At 49.5% G+C, this 19,982-nt stretch overlaps 1 protein-coding gene across 1 annotated transcript; it reads left to right on the top strand.

Annotated features, from left to right (window-relative positions):
• Positions 1–142: 142 nt before the first annotated feature.
• On the top strand, positions 143–18,509 carry P3H1 (prolyl 3-hydroxylase 1). The gene is made up of 15 exons (XM_012434771.2): positions 143–664; positions 4,131–4,283; positions 6,559–6,748; positions 6,963–7,094; positions 8,053–8,192; positions 10,335–10,424; positions 10,747–10,799; positions 10,974–11,095; positions 13,252–13,379; positions 13,563–13,658; positions 14,508–14,658; positions 16,575–16,692; positions 17,118–17,193; positions 17,498–17,638; positions 18,029–18,509. The coding sequence occupies exons 1-15, from the start codon at positions 200–202 to the stop codon at positions 18,182–18,184; spliced, it is 2,211 nt and encodes a 736-aa protein (XP_012290194.2). The 5' UTR covers positions 143–199; the 3' UTR covers positions 18,185–18,509.
• Positions 18,510–19,982: the final 1,473 nt, after the last annotated feature.

The raw sequence follows: 19,982 nt of genomic DNA, 5'->3' as shown, positions 1-19,982 counted from the left end.
CTCGGAGGCGGGGCTCCAGCTGATGCTCAGGGTTCCGCTGACTGGCGGTGGAGGGAGGGTCCAGGTTGACTGAAAGGAAAAGAGGCGGTGCAAGCCTCGCGGGCATGCGCCGCCCGGCTTCGGAGGCGGGCCTTCGCCGGGGGTGGGACTCCGGCCTCCGTGGCGGGTGGTTAGCGGTCCTGTTAAGTCTGAGGAAGCGATGGCGGCATGCGCGTTAAGGCTGCTGACCACACTGCTGGCTTTCGTGGCCGCTGCCTACCAGGCCGAGGTCGAGTCTGAGGCGGGATGGGGCATGGTGACGCCTGATCTGCTCTTCGCCGAGGGGACCGCGGCCTACGCTCGCGGGGACTGGCCCGGGGTGGTCCTGAGCATGGAGCGGGCCCTGCTCTCCCGGGCCGCCCTCCGCGCCCTCCGCCTCCGCTGCCGCACCCGGTGTGCCGCGGACTTCCCATGGGAGCTGGACCCCGACTCGCCTCCCAGCCTGGCCCAGGCCTCGGGCGCCGCCGCTCTGCGCGACCTGAGCTTCTTCGGGGGCCTCCTGCGCCGCGCCGCCTGCCTGCGCCGCTGCCTCGGGCCCCCGGCCGCCCACTCGCTCAGCGAAGAGATGGAGCTGGAGTTCCGCAAGCGGAGCCCCTACAACTACCTGCAGGTCGCCTACTTCAAGGTGCAGACCTGCTCGGAGCCGGGCGGCCGGGGTCCTTCTGGGGAGAGGAGTGTTGCAGGGTACTTGGGGAGCTTGGGGGGCCGGGGAAGTGTCCGCAGGGAGGGGAAAGTGGCCTCCTAGCTGGGGAGATTTCCTCGAAACCCGGGAGAGCAGGGCCCTAGCAGGAGACCTGCCTTGCCCTAGCATGGGCAGATGCTAACCCCAAAAGTCCAGGCTGGGGTTAGGGCACAGGCCAAGCAAAACCCATGGCCGTTTGGTTCCCCGGGAAATCTGGAAGGAATTAAAGCAGCAGTTTGGGTCTCCCATCCTGGTGTCATTGTAAGTTTCCTAGTGAGAAGCTAGTAGTGGTCTACAATATCTTCCTTCTGGTTGGTTTTCCAGTGGTACTTTTCCTGCTGCTTGATGCAGCAGCTCTCTTTCAGGATGTGAGGTTGCCACGTCGCCAGCAGGGGCTGCCTGATCCTGCCTGTGGGGGGACCCTCTGGCTAGCCTGTCAGGTTTACAAAGAAAACTAGTATTTTTAGGACTGCCAGAGTGCCAAGCGTCCAAGTGTACACGTGGGCTTGGAGCTTTCCAGGCATGTTTGGTGGTGGTGATGGTGGTGGTGATGATGATTATGATGATGATGATGATCCAGGCACTGTTTCAAGCAGTTTGCATTTATTTATGCATTTGCCCTAATCTTCACAGTATCCTGTCATGTAGAAGCTGTTATTGGTCTCACTTTATTGGGCTTTGGGGAAGAAAGAGCTGTGCTTTTTATCTGTTATATCTGCACTTTAAAAGACCTTCAGTTGAACCTAAGGAGAGTTTTAGAGACTCTTGGGGACCTCAGATTTCTACCTCTCCACAGCATTCTACCCATAGTTCCCCTCATTTTTCCTAGTTACTCGGAAGAGTGTTGGACTTGAAATCAAAACAATTTGGTTGTGTTGCTTCATTATAGCACTATGTAAAATTATTTGACAAATATGTATCGCATATCTACTGCATTCCAGTTCTTGTACAAGTAATTAAATGCTCGACCAATGTCTTTGCTTTGTCCTTCTTTGCTGTTAAGAGTTACTGTAGTAAGGGCTACTGCAAGGGCATATACTTAGGGCTGTGGGATCACAAAGGAGGGAGACTCTAGCTTTGTCTCAGAGAAATTAGAGAGACTTCAAAGAAAAGGTAGTATTAAAGCCTGTCCTAAGTATTGCCGGGGGAGAGGAAGGAAGGCTCTTCCAGATAGAGGGAAAGAAATCAATTGTGATTGCAATGTTGAGATGTATGTGGGGAGTAGTAGGAGAGGAAGCTAGAAAGGTCAGTGAGGCCAAATTTGGAAGAGAATTCTGTAGGCTTCAGGGAGCCATCCTCGGATTTGGGTTTTAAAACGCTCATTCTGGAAGAAGCCATGGTGAATAAACCTTGGAAGAAGGAGAAAGTGGTGACAGGACACATGATTAACGAATGGGCATTTGTCCACAAGAGAAGGGTGGGCGCGGTGGCTCATGCCTGTAATCCCAGCTCTTTGGGAGGCCGAGGCAGGTGGATCACCTGAGGTCAGGAGTTCAAGACCAGCCTGACCAATATGGAGAAATCCTGTCTCTACTAAAAATACAAAATTAGCCGGGCATGGTGGTGCATACCTGTAATCCCAGCTACTTGGGAAGCTGAAGCAGGAGAATCACTTGAACCCAGGAGGTGGAGGTGGCAGTGAGCCGAGATCGCACCATTGCACTCCAGCCTGGGCAACAAGAGCTGAACTCCATCTCCAAAAAAAAAAAGGAGGTTAAGTGCCTCAGTGCTTAGGAAGTAAAGAAGGCTGGGGTGGAGAGAGGAGTGAGGACATGGGCGCAGACAGAGAAAGGCAGGAGCAGAGCTGAAAGATACAAGCAATAGAGTAATTCCATAAAAGGGACAGACCTGAGAAAATTTCTAATTTTTCAGTTAAAGAAACTGAGGTACAGAGATGGGGAGTTATTTACCTTCTGTCACCTAGCCAGGGCTGACTCTTGTAGTGTGCCTTTACTGGTACCCATGATAAGAAAATAAGTTCTCTTAGCATATTAGTCATACCACCTAAAATTCGAGCACTTAATCTGTGCCCCGCACCATGTATTACAGGCTGCATGTATGTTATCTCATTGAACTCTCAACAATGCTAGAAGATAGCTAGAGAATGCTATCTCCAGATGATAGATTAGGGAAACTGAGTTTAGAAAGTAAACTTTAAGTAACTTGTCTACTGCCCAGCCATTAAACCCAGACTTGCTGCCAGCTGGTCTGTCTGATACCAATGTCCAAGTAGTTCATTACTAGATCATCAGTGATTTATTTGGTTGGATTCTATATATGAACCTGTGTTACTTTGATATGCTGGAGTCCATTGCTGTGGGAATTGTTGTGGTCTGTAGCCTATTTCTCCCCCTCAGATTTCTTTTTCTTTTCTTTCTTTCTTTTTTTTTTTTTTTTTGGAGACAGAGTCTCACTCTGTTGCCCAGACTGGAGTACGATAGCGCGATCTCTGTTCACTGCAATCCCTGCCTCCCCAGTTCAAGCCATTCTCCTACCTCAGCCTCCCGAGTAGCTGGGATTACAGGCGTGTGCCACCACGCCTGGCTAATTTTTGTATTTTTAATAGAGACAGGTTTTCACCATGTTGGCCAGGCTGGTCTTGAACTCCTGACCTCAAGTGATCCACCCTCCTCGGCCTCACAAAGTGCTAGGATTAGAGGTTCAAGCCACTGCCCCCGGTCTCCCTTTCAGATTTGTTAGAGCTATTTGTTTGAACCTCATGAGCCCTGAGCTTTGCATCAGAAAATACTATATCTGGACTTAGTAAAGTATCTTAGGATTTTTAGCTACCCATCTTTTCCCTCAATGTCAGGGTCTTGCTCTGTCACCTAAGCTGGAGTGCTGTGTCACCATCTCAGCTCATTGCAACCTCTGCCTCCCAGGCTCAAGCAATCCTCCCACCTCAGCCTGAGGAGTAGCTGGGACTACAGGCACACAGCATCATGTAATTTTTGTATGTTTTGTAGAGACGGGGTTTTGCCATGTTGCCCAGGATGGTCTCGAACTCCTGCGCTCAAGTGATCCACCTGCCTCAGCCTCTCAAAATGCTGGGATTACAGACGTGAGCCACTGTGCCCAGCATGAAAACATATTATATGGGCAGTCAGTCTTTCACAGCACTCCCCCTGCAATATGACCTTTGTTTTAAAACAGAACATTGCTACTTCCTATAATTTGGAGCACCCTTAAACCTGACTTGGGAAAGAGCTACAAATCTGCCCAGGGCACTGCACTCCTAATCTCTGGTGGGTAATTCCTGCAATAGGTGTGCTTCCTGGGGCTGGGAGGGGCTGGGCATGCTGAGTGGAAGGCTCAGGGAAGCAGGGATTTCCAGTTTATGTGGACTGCTCATGTGGATACAACTGCAGAGTTTGGATGTGAGTGTTACCATCTCATGCTTCGTTCTTAGATCAACAAGTTGGAGAAAGCTGTCTCCGCAGCACACACCTTCTTCGTGGGCAATCCTGAGCACATGGAGATGCGCCAGAACCTAGACTATTACCAAACCATGTCTGGAGTGAAGGAGGAGGACTTCAAGGATCTTGAGGCTCAACCCCATATGGTGAAAAAAACTTTATCCCCTTCTTTCTCTCTTTCTTTTTAAATTCATTTTACAGACAGAGTCTTGCTCTGTCACCCAGGCTGGAGTGCAATGGCATTATCACAGCTCACTGTAACCTCAAATTCCTGGACTCAAGAGACCCTCCAGTCTCGGCCTCCTAAGTAGCTGGGACTACAGGCATGCGTTCTTTCTTTTTTTAAAAAAATGACATTACTAGGGTTGTTTTCTAATTACGTTATAGAAGTAATAAATGTTCATTGTATAACATTGTAGAAATGTAGATAAATATAAAACGTAAAGTAATCATTCGTAACACTGCCACCTTAAGAAAACCAGTTTATATTTTGCCCTACTTTTTAAGTCTTCTGTATATATTTTTTTCATCTAATTTAGTGTCATACTGTGTACGCATTTTTCATCATCTTTTTTTATTTTTTTGAGGCAGTGTCTCACTTTATTGCCCAGGCTGGAGTGCAGTGGTGTGATCAAGGCTCACTGCAGCCTTGACCTCCTGGGCTCAAGTGATCCTCCCATCTCAGCCTCCCGAATAGCTGGGACTACAGGCATGCGCCACCACACTCAGCTATTGTTTTTATTTTTTGTAGAGACAGGGTCTCACTGTGTTGCCCAAACTCCTGGTCCCGAGTGATCCTACCGCCTTGGCCTCCCAAAGTGCTGGGATTACAGGTGTGAGCCATCATCCTCAGCCCTGTCATCATTTTTTAGCTAACATTATTATTGTGAATCTTTTCTCATATCTTCAGTTTTATTTGAAAACATAATTGTTTATGGCTGCATGATAGTCCGTCTTATCCAGAGACCATATTCATTCAGTAGTCACATTTTTTTGTCATGTACATTTTTTATTTTCACTACAATAAATGGTATATCCCTCAGTGTTCTTATTCTGTTTATTTAGCAGGAAAAGTCTGTTGCAAAGGAGAGATTGTCTGTGATGATATAGCACTTTTATAGAGAGGTTATGGTTCCTTATGTTTTAATTATAAAATAGGAATATTAGAAACAATATAAGAATGATTTTTTAAAAGTAAATTGTGGCTGGGCACAGTGGCTGATGCCTGTAATCCTCGTACTTTGGGAGGCCAAGGTGGGCAGATCACCTGAGGTCAGGAGATCAAGACCATCCTGGCCAACATGGTGAAACCCCATCTCTACTAAAAATACAAAAATTAGCTGAGCATGGTGGTGTGTGCCTGTAATCCCAGCTACTCGGGAGGTAGAGGCAGGAGAGTTGCTTTTATCCAGGAGGCGGAGGTTGCAGTGAGCCTAGATCATGCCACGGCACTCCAGCCTAGGCGACAGAGCAAGACTCTGTCACAAAAAAAAAAAAGTAAGTTGTGTCAGCCAGGCATGGTAGCTCACACCTGTAATCCCAGCACTTTGGGAGGCCAGGGCGAATGGATCATTTGAGGCCAGGAGTTGAAGACCAGTGTGGCTAACATGCCGAAACCCTGTCTCTACTAAAAATACAAAAATTAGCCAGGTGTGGTGGTGCATGGCTGTAATCCTAGCTTCTCAGGAGGCTGAGGCACTAGAATCACTTGGACCCAGGAGCCAGATGTTGCAGTGAGCCAAAATCACGCCACCACACTCTAGCCTGGGCTGTCTCCAAAAAAAAAAAAAAAAACCAAGTAAGTTGTGTTTATCTGAAAACTGTTAGCCCTACAAAAAGTCCATCACTCTGTCACTAATTTTGGGGTAGCTGGGGTGGGGGGAAGAAAAGTACAAGAAAATCATAATGAACTCCCAGATATCTTTCATCCAGTTAAATGTTTTTGGCCAGGCACAGTGGCTCACACCTGTAATCCCAGCACCTCAGGAGGCCGAGGTGGGAGGATTGCTTGAGGTTAGGAGTTTGAGATCAGCTTGGCCAACATGGTGAAACCCTGTCTTTACTAAAATACAAACATTAGCTGGGCATGGTAGTGCGTGCCTGTAATCCCAGCTACTAGGGAGGCTGAGGTAGGAGAATTGCTCGAACCCAGGAGGTGGTGGTCACAGTGAGCTAAGATTGCACCACTGCACTCCAGACTCTGTCTCAAAAAAAAAAAAAGAGTTAAATGTTCTTAAATTTCCAGAGAGGTATGTAAAGACCATTTACAAAAGCCCTTCATGATATAGCAGCACCCAGATCACCCCTTTACATCCATAATCTGAGGAACAGAAAATTAGGACCCCCGTGAAGGTGGCTGAGAGCAAGGAAAGAGGGTTCCTCCTCTGTGGCCTGCATTTGAGTGCTCCTTCTTCCCAGTAGCAAGAATTTCGACTGGGAGTGCGACTCTACTCAGAGGAACAGCCACAGGAAGCCGTGCCCCACCTAGAGGCGGCGCTGCAGGAGTACTTTGTGGCCTATGAGGAGTGCCGGGCCCTCTGCGAAGGGCCTTATGACTACGATGGCTACAACTACCTTGAGTACAACGCTGACCTCTTCCAGGCCATCACAGGTGCGTGCAGTTCAGAGCCAGGCCCGCAGCCAGGCCTCCTGGGACTCTAAGGTCAACATCTGATAATATAAATGGAGAATCTTCAGCCTCATTCCTCAATTTATTAAATCCGAGAATCTGATGTAACATTGCTTTCATTTAAATTTGTTCTTCACCAGAATCTGAGTCCTAAAGAGTGACCTCGTAGTTATTCTCCCTCTTTGATTCCTTTCAGATCATTATATCCAGGTCCTCAGCTGTAAGCAGAACTGTGTCACCGAGCTTGCTTCCCACCCAAGTCGGGAGAAGCCCTTCGAAGACTTCCTCCCGTCGCATTATAATTATCTGCAGTTTGCCTACTATAACAGTAAGGCCTACTTCCTTTCCTCTTTCCCTGCTGCCTAACGAGGACACTAAAGGCAAGCTGGGCAGGGATTACAGCCACTTCCTTCCTCAGTGTATTTGGCTTCTTTCAGTACCTACGGGAGGCACTGTGCCAAGTGATCCCTGGGTAGTTTGTTATAAGCCACTGGCCTAGGAAGCCAGTACCAGCAACCCAAAAAGCTGGAGGAGGGAGACTTAGGACCTTGTTCTCTTGTTCCTTCTATAACATGTAATCTATTTTTGCTTTTGAATTAAAGTTAATAGCAAAAGTAAAGGTATGCCATTGTTTAAACCAGCTCAGAGGACATTTGCCAGCCTTTCTCCCTGGTATAGCACTGATGCTTTTATGGGGCTGCCAATTAATACCCAGAAAACCAACAAATCAGCAGGTCTTTGCAGAGTTCCTACTATGTGCTAAGCATTGCAAGCATAAAGATGAGTGTACAGTATTTACAGTTGAGTTGAGGTGACTAACACATATCAACAAGAACTGTTCTGCCAAAGAGACAATCTGCTATTGTACTCTTGCCTGTCTTCTGAAAAGCCATAGAAAAAAAGAAGGTAGGAACACAAGGAAGTGGAAGGTAGGAAGACAGGGAAATGATTGAGTGTATTGAGATAAAATATTAAGGGATATTTGAATTATTTGTGACTCTTTAAAGATGTGGGCATGCAGAGGATTCTGATTCTTTTCTGTTTCATTGTCAGGCAGCCCTGAGAACAATGATCACCTCACCTTAAAATCAACTGCACATTCTATGTGTATTCCATAACTTCTGCCCCTGAAATCAGGCCGTCGTGTTAAGTAGCAGGCACTACCTTGTCGTGTCGCCACTGCCTCAAACTTTGCAGAAACTGAACACTAAGTGGTCCCTGGTACCAGGATTTGACCCTTTCCTTTTGACCCTTTCCTCTCAGCTATTCTTCTTTCCACTTTGCAGTTGGGAATTATACACAGGCTGTCGAATGTGCCAAGACATATCTTCTCTTCTTCCCCAATGACGAGGTGATGAACCAGAATTTGGCCTATTATGCAGCTATGCTTGGAGAAGAACACACTAGATTGATCAGCCCCCGTGAGGTGAGAGATTTCCTTCTGTGATGACAGCTGCCAGTTGAACTCAGACCTCAGGGCGGAAGAAGGGGTTAGCAGAGGGGAGTCAGCGCTATGTGTGCAGGGCAGGGGCCAGGTGTTGGTGTCAGGGCCAGGTATGAGTTCACTGACTCATCTTATTCAGAGAAGAAGTGAGCACAGGGAGGGAGTGTGGGGAGTACACAGGAGCCTCAGTTAGTGTTATCTGGTCCCAGAAGTCTGTTCTCTGAGTCCCGCGGAACCACACGGCGGACATAATCTTTCCACTCTTGGGACCCCTAGCTTGGACACTCGAGATTATTTGGCCAAGATCTATCATTTTTCACTTAATTCTGGTTTTTTTTTTCTGTTCACCTGTTTTCTGTCTCCATTTTCCTTCCCATCCCTTCTTCCTGCCATTGTTTGTTCTCTCTCATCTCATTTTCCCCGTCTCACTCCAAACTATGAGAAATATTGTATAACACACAGACTGCTGCACTGAAGGAAAACACCCAGGCTCTTCCTTTCGAGCTCTGGAGTCTGAGAGCCTCCAGTAGAAACAGCCTCTTGCTGTCCCTCCCATGCAGGTTGTCTTTGTAGTGGTCCTCTTGGGCCACTAGATGGTGACCATCTGACTTTAAGATGGCAATTCCAGTCTCTTTTGTCTTGCTTGGTTAATACCTTTTCTCCGCCTTCTTTATGGTCATTAAGGGGAGTCTGAGGGGAGTGAGGTGAAATAAACCCATGTGGCCAATCTAGCATTTTTAACTAGAACTTCCCTTTTGAAAAGAAGGTAACTAACATGTTGAACCCCTGTTCAGGCGAAGCTCTGTGTGGGGTAGTCTGCATCCATCATCTCATTTAATCATCACAGCTGCCCTGCAAGGTGGGCACTGTTCTTCCCACTTTAAGGATGAGGACTGTTAGCATCTGAGAGATGAAGTAACTTGTGCAGTGGCCTGTGGACAGTTGTGACCAGAATCTCTTCCCTGCTCTGCTCCAGTGCAGGCACAGCTCCAGACACATGACTGACACTAAGTAAATTAGCATCAAATGAATAAAGAATGGAAGTGGGGAATGCTTCATAGCAATCTTATAGGGTCATTGGAGAGTGTTAAATGAGATAACATAGCCCTTGGTGACAGAACCCAGTAATGTAAATTCCTGAGAAGAAAATGTCTCTCTTCCTCTTAGGTAAATATAGTAGATGACATAGGATTCATTGACTCCTTTCATTCCTCCTTGAACTGCCTTGTGTTTTATTTCAACTAACGATGTCTTCTTTTTCTCTTCCTTCCTCCTCCTGCTGCTTGGAGATTAGCAAGGCACCTAGGGAAAGATGTGGCCCTGGAAGGTACTCAGTTTCCCTGCCCTGGGTAAGCCTTGCCCAGGAGTCCACATGGAAAGGCCAGAGTGCCAGGCCCTCCCACTGCAGCTGCTCATCCTCAGGGAGGGGTGTGGTCTGGTTAGGGTCTGAGAGGAGGCAGGTGGGACAGCAGAAAGCACATGGGCTTTAGGACTCTAAAGACCCAGGTTTGTCTGTCCAAATGCGTACTCTGCTATGAAGAAAAAGAAAGCAAAAGATAACAGAAGACCTGGGTTTGACTGTAGGTCCCTGCTCTCTTGTGTCCTGTAGTGTCACCTTAGACAGTGGCACATCTCCTCTGTACCTCAGATGCTTCCTCTGTAGAATGAGCATAATAGTATCAACCTCAGATGGTGCGATAAAGATCAAATGAATAACATGTCAGTTGCCTAATGCCTGATGCCTCTTCCTGCTTTGTGGACACCTGTAGAAGTCAAGAAGGAATTCTTCTTCTTTTAAGAATATTTCCTCTTCTGAGAATCATCAGATTTTCTGTCCCAGAGACTAATGGGGGTTGGGGTGGGAGAGGAACAGGGCTTTTTCCCTTACGGGAAGCCTGGTTATTCCACCCTCAGAGGTACTGTTGTTTGTGCCAGGCAGAGGAACCCTTGGACACAAAAATTAGACTTTTGTCCCAAACTGGGGAACAGACCTAGAACGTTGGTAGGGAGAGGAGGCCTCAGGTCACATGAGGAGTGTCAGGGTGGGGTGCCAGGGAGGGGAACTCCCAGAGGTTACAAGACAGGACTGAGTTCTGGGGGATTCCTTTGCCTTTGTATCCTCAGAGTGCCAAGGAGTACCGACAGCGAAGCCTACTGGAGAAGGAACTGCTTTTCTTCGCTTACGATGTTTTTGGAATTCCCTTTGTGGATCCGGTGAGCTAGAGTGCAGGAGCCAGGAGGGAGCGGGGGAGTGAGTGGGGGAGATGAATGGGGAGGAGGGGAACACAGTGTGATTCTGAGGGAAAACTTGAGGCTGAGCCTAGCCTGGGATCTGTGCAAGGCAGGGATGAGAGACAGATGAAAGGGGGACACTAGGCAGCTAGAAGGGACTTAGATGTGGAAACCTCTAAGATTTTGTCTCCTGAAAGGAAGAAGGTGATAAGCTGGATTACTCCTGTGGGCCTTACTTTATGCATTGAGACACCTGGAAGATTAAGATCATCCTACCTTTCTCATTTCTTTCTCACCTACTTAGGATTCATGGACTCCAGAAGAGGTGATTCCCAAGAGGTTGCAAGAGAAACAGAAGTGAGGACCTTGAAGAAACTGCATGGTTGGATCAGTCTGATGAAGCACTTGAGGCTTCCTGAGCCCAGGCAGATGTGAACTCCTGGCAAGGGGTGGGCAGGTCCAGTTTGGGAAGCTGGGGTGGAGCCCAGGGCTGGCCCTGGAATGCAGTCCTCAGAGCAGCTATGCTCATAGGTCAGAACGGGAAACAGCCGTCCGCATCTCCCAGGAGATTGGGAACCTTATGAAGGAAATCGAGACCCTTGTGGAAGAGAAGACCAAGGAGTCATTGGATATGAGCAGACTGACCCGGGAAGGTGAGAGGACAGAAACAGGGACATGTGTGGCTTTTGTCAGGGAGCCAGGCAGGTCACCCCACACTTACTTGCCAGGCAGCGCCCCACCCCAGCAGTGCAGAGTTCACCATGAGCCAGCCTCAGGGGCCAAGTTGAGTGGGTATCCTTCCCAACTCACCATCGAGACTTTGAGCTGGAAAGAGCACTGAGAATCGTCCTTTGGTTCAGAAATCAGACTACAGGATGTAGTGGTGCACACCTGTAATTCCAGCCACTTGACAGCCTGAGGTAAAAGGATCACTTGAGCCCGGGAGTTTGAATCCAGCCTGGGCAATATAGCAAGACCTCATCTTTTTTTTAAAAAAAAGAAAGAAAGAAGACTCCTGTGTCACAGTAACACAAGTGACTAGTGTCGTCCACTTCCATAGGTGTTGACTCATTCCATCTCCCCACTCCCAGACTCTTTTCTCCCAGTTTTCACCACTCGTCCTGTTACTGAGACTCAACACCTTCAGACCTCCTTTGGCTCCTCTTCCTCCCGTGCCTGTCTCCTGCAGGCTGCTGCGAGGGCCTACTGATTGTGGCTCTGCTTGGCTGTGCTTCTCAGCTCCCTCCCTAGCCTTTTCCTTTTTTCATTGCCTCAGGCCTGCTTCAGGCCCTGGCACCTCCTGTCTACACCCACCTCTCCTCGTCTGGCCTGTCCTTGCTCCTACCCACACATGGTAGCTAGGCCAGTCTTCCAGATGCCGGCCTCTGACCCATCTTCCCTGCCTGCCCCTTCACCGAACGTTCTACTCTTCTCCTGTTTACAACTTCTCTTCATATGGGACTGCACCTTGTTCCATGAGCTTCCCCACTGCTCACCAGTCTGTGTTTATGCCTGGCTCTCCTAATGCGCTTCCCACCATCCCTACCCATGAGGGCATCTCAGATATACCCTCCAGAGCCTTTCTTAACTTCCCAGATGATTGGAGTCCCCTCCTTTCTTTTGAACTTCTTAGGGCATTTATGGTCTGTCTTGTGCTAGTTATTTGCATAATTGTTAGAAAACAGGTACTGTCTTGTAGGATTCTTCTCTCACCCTGTCTGGCACACACTGAGGCCTCAGTGAACGAGTGGAATTGAATTGAGTCTCTAGTATTAGTATGTCCCTAGCACAGAAGACACCATGAGAACTGTAAGAGAGAGATGTTGGCCTTTGCCCTATAGTTGCTTAAATTAACAGTGGTTAATTTAACAAGATTAGCATATGAAAAGAATTTGTCCAGCATTCCTTTGTTTTCAGACCACTTTCACTTCCTTATTTCTCTTGATTCTTACAACTGCCTGAGAGGTGGGTCATGCAGAATGATGATGACATCATGGTAGCCAAACTTGTGAGCATTTACCATGTGCCAAATATCATGCTAAACTTTTAACTTGCCTTCCTTTTTTTTTGAGATGAAGTCTTGCTCTTGTTGCCCAGGCTGGAGTGCAGTGGCACGATCTTGACTCACTGCAAACTCTGCCTTCTGGGTTCAAGTGATTCTCCTGCCTCAGCCTCCCAAGTAGCTGAGATTACAGGCGTGCACCACCACACCTGGCTAATTTTGTATTTTTAGTAGAGACAGGGTTTCTCCATGTTGGCCAAGCTGGTCTCAAACTCCTGACCTCGGGTGATCCGCTCACCTCAGCCTCCCAAAGTGCTGGGATTACAGGCGTGAGCCACCACTCCTGGCTCTTGTTCCTAACATTATACTGGCATCAGATATATAAGGTAGATGCTGTTTGACAGATGAGAACCTTTTAATTAATTAAAGTTAGCCTCAGGGAGGTTAAGTAACTTGCTGAGGTCACACAGCTAATCAGTGGAAGATTTAGGAGTCAAAATCAGTTCTTTCTTATTCTGGAGCTCATGTTTTAGGATCATGTTTTTCTGTTTCCTCAACAGTGTGTCATGGCCCAAGAGCCAGCAGCTATTTGGTCATGGAGCTGGCACTAGAGCTTGAACCTCGTATTTCAGCTCTATGTTCTGTCCTCTGGACCATTCTGCCTTTGAAAATGACCTAGTGGGAGATTTTGCGGGTGAAAAGGAAACAGCTGAAATTTCTATTTGTGACAAGTTGGCAATATTCAATGGAGAGTCTTAGGTCAGAGCTGCTGCTAGATTTAGCTGGAGTCTTGTCATTGCTTTGCAGGTGGTCCGCTGCTGTATGAAGGTATCAGTCTTACCATGAACTCCAAACTCCTGAATGGTTCCCAGCGGGTGGTGATGGACGGTGTCATCTCTGACCACGAGTGTCAGGAGCTGCAGAGACTGACTAACGTAAGGGAAGCCCAGTGACTGCACCTTCCCCCAGGGTCCAGCATCCCCCTACCAACTGCCCCTTAGGTGGTAGCCTTTGCCTTCTCTTACCACCTCTTCTCAAGCCTCCCACATAGTCCTCCCTCTGCTCACTTCTGGGGCAGCTGCCCTGGCTAACATCACCTTATGTTTTGGGCCTTGTAGGTGGCAGCAACCTCAGGAGATGGCTACCGGGGTCAAACTTCCCCACATACTCCCAATGAAAAGTTCTATGGTGTCACTGTCTTCAAAGCCCTCAAGGTAAAATCAACACTAGACTTTATCTAGAGTGTGGAGAAATGGGTGGAGAAGGGGGAAGCTCAGGCTTTAAGGAGTTGGAGCGGCTGGTGGCAGGTAAAGTGAAGAGGGTCCGCCTGCTGACGTTCCTGTGCCAGAGAACAAAGATGAGTTATGTTGAGTGAGGTTCACTTTTGAATCCTGGCTGTTAGACTGAATGTAATAAAAGTGAAGTGAGCAGGACAAGACTGCTCGCCAAAGCTATGAGAATGCTTTCTGAAGAACGGCTGATACCAGAAGGCTGTGCTTCTGTGCAGGATGCACAGTGTGCTCTTAAAGAGAGGTAGAAAGGAGAGGAGGAAGAGGAATACGGTGTGGGTGTTGGGCAGAGGCTGAAGCTTCAGAGAGGGTGCAGGACGTGGGATGGGGCCTGGTCCTCAGTGTCTCTGGAGGCCCACAGAGGGGCAGTGTATTAGTCCGTTTTCATGCTGCTAATAAAGACATACCCAAGACTGGGCAATTTACAAAAGAAGAGGTTTTATTGGACTTACAGTTCCATGTGGCTAGGGAGGCCTCACAATCATGGTAGAAGGCAAGGAGGAGCAAGGCACATCTTACGTGGATGGCAGCAGGCACAGAGAGAACTTCTTGAGGCAAACTGCCATTTTTTTTAAGCCATCAGATCTTTTGAGACTTATTCACTATCATGAGAACAGCACAGGAAAGATCCACCCCCATGATTCAGTCATCTCCCACCAGGTCCCTCCCACAACACGTGGGAATTATGGGAGCTACAAGATAAGATTTGGGTGGGGACACACAGCCAAACTGTATCAGGTGTTCAGGGCAGCTGACCACCTGTCTCCTTGGCAGCTGGGGCAAGAAGGCAAAGTTCCTCTGCAGAGTGCCCACCTGTACTACAATGTGACAGAGAAGGTACGGCGCATCATGGAGTCCTACTTCCGCCTGGACACGCCCCTCTACTTCTCCTACTCTCATCTGGTGTGCCGCACTGCCATTGAAGGTGGGCCCCATCACCGCTGCAGCACCCCCCACACACACTGTGCCTCAGCTCTGTGCTGGATGCTGAGGACATGGAGAGAATAGGATGTGGTCTTCAGGATGGTTAGGAACATGGTAAAAAAAGAGAGAGAGAGAATAGGATGTGGTCCCTTTTCTCCAGTTGGGGAACCAACATAAACAAATGGGCGGCAGCCCAGTGCGATGCATGCCACATAGCCTGAAGGAAGTTACAGTCAACCTACCTGGGGATCAAAAAGGCTTCCCAGAGGGAAACGGGGTGCGGCCAGAAAGGTGGCCACCCCTCACCCATCATGCAGCGCATGTTCCTGGGGAAGCTGTCACTAAACCATTAGTAGAGGACCTGCTTCTGGGTCGGGGTTTCACATGTAGCAGAGCAGCTCCCTCGCTGCCATCTGTTGAAAGTCAGCCCTCGACAGAAGGGTTTGTTAAAAGCAAAAATAATAACAACAACAACAAAAGAAGGCTTCCCAGAGGAGGTGATGGCAGTTTTGTAGGATGAATACGATTACGGAGTACACCAGGTGGTGGCATGGTGTTTGCACAGGAGTGGAGGCATTGTGCAGCCTGGTAGTCGGGGGAACTGAGAAAGGTGCCAAATCCAGGAGAGCTACAGTCAAGGGATTTTTTTATCCTTTAGCTCAATCATAGCTTTGTGGCAGGTTCTCGTTTACTAATTGTTAAGTACCAAATTTGTGAGACAGCTGATTGATGTATGAGTGAGCATGGACTGGAGGTTACCCCTCATTCCCTCACCCACCCACATTGCCTTTTGCATGTCTGAGGAGGGGAGAGGTTCGCTCAGTGCTGCAGGGATCCCATGTGGCCCACAGCCGGCTCTGTCATACTGGAGCCTTCACCAGGCCCTTGGCACTGATGGGCCATTGTTAGGTGGCACAGATCAGAGGACTTTCCTCTGCCTCAGAATGTTTGGAATTCTGTCGGAATCTGGGCAAGGGACCAATCAGACACACGATTGGGTGTGTCACAAGCCTCTGGTGGGAGAGCACAGGCACAGGCGGTGGGAGGCCAGGGAGGCTTCATCAAGCATGGTGAGGCCTTGGCTTTTAAAGGATTTGTTTTGCTGCCGTGTGTGTGGAGAGATTTCAAACCAAAAAGGGAAGCTGGTCAGCAATGACCTCTGTGGACAAACGCAGAGCCCTAAACTCAGGAAGTGGCACTGGGAGGAGGGAGAAGCAAGGCCGTGGGGAGGTGCAGGAGGTGGTTGTGCAGGACCTGGCGACTGGCTGGACAGGTGGGAATGGTGAAGGAGGCACCCACCATGATGTGACGGTGCCTACACAGAGCATGCCAAAGGTTTGCATTGGGGAAAGGCGCGTTCTGTGTCCTAAGCATGGTCTGCCTGGCATTTGACAGTGAACCCAGTCTGTTCCCTTTCATGACCTTCTCCCTACATGGTTTCTCCACCTACCCCACCCCAGAGCCCCACTGAAGTTCATGCTTTCCCTTTGCTGGCCAGCTCTTCTCTGCTCCCCTTCCTGCCACCCAGCCCCATCCCCTACAGTCCTGATGGAGGGCTGACCCACTCTGCCTTCTGTCCTCCCACCTCCTGACTCCTCCTTCTCGCTTCCCTGGGCCTTCGTATTTTACAAAGTCCAGCTACAAACCAGGGTTGTGCCATTCCACCCAGGATCTGCCCTTGGTTGAAGCCTCTTCATTCCTGCTTACCACACCCTGCTCACCTCTGCCAAGAACCATCCTAGGAAGCCTGCTGACTTGTCCTGACATCTAGACTGTGGCTTAGCCAAAGACACCCCCCTAGTTCATTGGGCATTCCATAGACCCAAACACATTTTGAGAAGCACCTCCCCTGCCAAGAAGAGAGCTGTGCCATCTCCCGAGGTGCTTCCATGCTGACATGTGTGATGTTGGCCCCAGAGGTCCAGACAGAGAGGAAGGATGATAGTCATCCAGTCCACGTGGACAACTGCATCCTGAATGCCGAGACCCTTGTGTGCATCAAAGAGCCCCCAGCCTACACCTTCCGGGACTACAGGTGAGTGTGGGCAGGTGCGGGGTGAGGAAGTCTGTACCCTCCTCAGAGGCCCCCCAGTACCCTACACTCTACTACCCCACCCTAGCACACACACTGGTGGGGGCCAGCTTTTCCCAGAGTCCAATTCTTTATCCCCAAATCCACTGGATAAGAAGATAGGGAAAGAGGGAATCATAGTGTGGTGTGACGAGAACAGTAGTGAGTGGACTTAGTACAGAAGCACCCTGAGCAGGGCATGGTGGACTCGAAGGCGAGGGTGGAGAGGGGAAAGAGCGGGTGTTTGTGTGGCGTCAGTATAGGTTCTTGAAGGTTTTCCTCCCACACAAAGCCACCCTCCCGCTGCTGGTTGAGAGCACCTGGAGGCAAAGGCTCCGGGGAGAGGGAGGAGGGGAAGGGCCATGTTGAGATGTCTCTGCCTTTCCTAGTGCCATCCTTTACCTTAATGGGGACTTCGATGGTGGAAACTTTTATTTCACTGAACTGGATGCCAAGACCGTGACGGTGAGTGCTCCCTTGTCCCTGGGAGATAAAAAGTCTGTTTTCTACAGCTAATATTCCTAAAGTGCATTGGACAAAAATGACCAACTGGGCTTCCCAGTGGGTAGTACCCTTCCCCCAACCAGAGGGGCTTTGAGACGTGTCCGTCACTCCTCTAACCGGTCACTCTTTCTCTTTAGTTCTGGCCTTTGGGAAGCCAACTTCAAGAGCTGCTCTTGGTCCTGAGCCCTAACAAGTCCATGTCTCTTCTGAGAGTGGGTTACAGTCTTTGTCCTTTGCAACCCCCCTCCCTTTCTGTCCCTCTTAGGCAGAGGTGCAGCCTCAGTGTGGAAGGGCCGTGGGATTCTCTTCAGGCACTGAAAACCCACATGGAGTAAAGGCTGTCACCAGGGGGCAGCGCTGTGCCATCGCCCTGTGGTTCACCCTGGACCCTCGACACAGCGAGCGGGTGAGAGCAGCTGGTGCTGCAGTCACCTGTTCCCAGAAAGCCCTTGCTTTGCCTCTCCCTTCCCCAAATCCCATTGCCAGTGGCTGAGACACAAAAGGAGCACTTTGGACACCAGCCCCAATGCCCTGTCATTATGGTCACATTGGTTTGTCCTCCCTGGGCCTTCTGTGAATGGGGATCCAGGTGGGGAAAGAGGTTAAGACAGGGAGCGATGCTGAGTTCTTGGTTCCCTCCTTGGGCCCCACTTCAGCTGTCCTTGTCCAGAGAGCAGGACCTGCTGGGAAGGAGATGAGCCTGGAACCTTCCTTGTCTTCTGGGAAATAGCAGCTGAGAGATAGCATGTGCCTGGTCCAGAGGCCTCTCTGAATGGGCAGGGGTTTGTCCTTGCAGGACAGGGTGCAGGCGGACGACCTGGTGAAGATGCTCTTCAGCCCAGAAGAGATGGATCTCTCCCAGGAGCAGCCCCTAGACGCCCAGCAGAGCCCCCAGGAACCTGCACAAGAGTCTCTCTCAGGCAGTGAGTCGAAGCCAAAGGATGAGCTATGACAGTATCCAGGTCAGGTGGATGGGTGACTAAACCCATGGAGAGGAACTCTGTCCTGCAGTCTGGGCTGGCCAGTCCCTTGGGGCTGCAGAGCAGTGAGCCTACATCTGCCACTCAGACAAGGGGACTCTGCTCACAGCCTTCTACATGGTGCTACTGCTCTTGAAGTGGACATGACCAGACGCCGCACCCCCTGGACCTGGCTGAGGGCTCAGGACGCAGGCCCGGAGCCACCCCACAGGGCCTCCACGGGCAGCCGCATGACAGCAATGCAGTATTTAAGTGTCTGTGAAGACAACCAAAGAATAAATGATTCATGGTTTTTTACTTGGTTTGTTCAGACAGTGGAAATTTGCCCATTCTGTCCCAGAGGTCTCACTTGATAAAAATTGCTCTAGGCAGGATCCAGTGGCAGGTGTGGGACGAGAATGCCTGGCTTGGCACCTGGCTCGACCACTTGCTGTGCAGCCACAGGCCAGAGAGTTAACCTTTGGCACCTCGGGGTTGTCACCTGTATAATGGGGATCATAGTCCTCCCTCGGCTCACCTTCTGGGGCAGCTGTATGGCCCAGATGCAATATCAGATGTGACAACACTTTATAAACGGTAAAGCTCTGGGTGAATGGTTGGGATTATTGTTAATCCTCTTCTGGCAGGGAGCGGTGGTCAGCAGTGCTCTGGCACGTCGCCCCCTTGTCAGCCACATGCTTCCTACTCTGCCGTCTGGCCTCAGCGTCCTGTCTCTCAAGCCTTCCCATGCAGGATGACACACTCTAGGAAACACTGAAAATGGAGATTTAGCTCCTCTGGCCACATCCCTGGTACTAGGGCCAGAGCTTTTATTGTGCTCAAGATGCTATAAGGGCCTTCCATGTAGGAACCTGCACCTGAGTGTTCACTTATTCCATCAACAAATCTGTATTTACTGAGCACCAGCTAAGTGCCTGGTGCTGGGAACACGGTGGTGAAAAAAACAAGCCCCCATCTTCATACAGCTTGTATTTTGTAGGGGAGACAGATACACATGTAAATTGTGTGTGTGTATGTCTGTGTGTGTGTGTAAAATCCTTTGAGGTAGAAAATAAGTCAGGGCCCAATGTGGAGGAAAAACAAGGAAGCCATTGTAGATTGAGCAAGAAAGAGTGTGGTGACATTAGCCAGGAGAGATGGCACGTGCCTGTGGTCCCAGCTACTCGGGAGATTGAAGCAGGAGGATTACTTGCAGGACAGGGTGCAGGCAGACGACCTGGTGAAGATGCTCTTCAGCCCAGAAGAGATGGATCTCTCCCAGGAGCAGCCCCTAGACGCCCAGCAGAGCCCCCAGGAGCCTGGAAGTTCGAGGCTGCAGTGAGCTATGATCGCTCCACTGCACTCCAGCCTGCATGAGAAAGCAAGATCCCAACTCTGAAAACAAATAAATAAAAAAGAGAGTGGTGGATTGTCAGGTGTGTCTGGGGCCTATTTTTAAAGTAGAGCCAACAGGCATTGCTGATAGATTGGATGTGTGAGAAAAGACATCAAGAAGAAGCCTAGGCCAGGCTCAGTAGCTCACGCCTGTAAACCCAGCAGTTTGGGAGGCCAAGGCAGGTGGATCACTTGAGCTCAGAAGTTTAAGACCAGCCTGGTCAACATAGGGAGACCCTGTCTTTAAAAAAAATAAAACTTAAAAAAAAAAACAGGCATGGTGATGCACATCTGTGGTCCCAACTACTAAGGGTGCTGAGGTAGGAGGATCACAAGCCCAGGAGGTCAAGCCTGCTCCACTGCACTCCAGCTGGAGTGATAAGAGCAAGACCATGT

This window comes from Aotus nancymaae, unplaced genomic scaffold (assembly GCF_030222135.1).
Source record: "Aotus nancymaae isolate 86718 unplaced genomic scaffold, 86718_ANA_hifiasm-v0.15.2.pri h1tg000007l, whole genome shotgun sequence".
In the NCBI taxonomy this organism is placed as follows: Eukaryota; Metazoa; Chordata; class Mammalia; order Primates; family Aotidae; genus Aotus; species Aotus nancymaae.
This window is presented reverse-complemented; position numbering and strand designations above follow the sequence as displayed.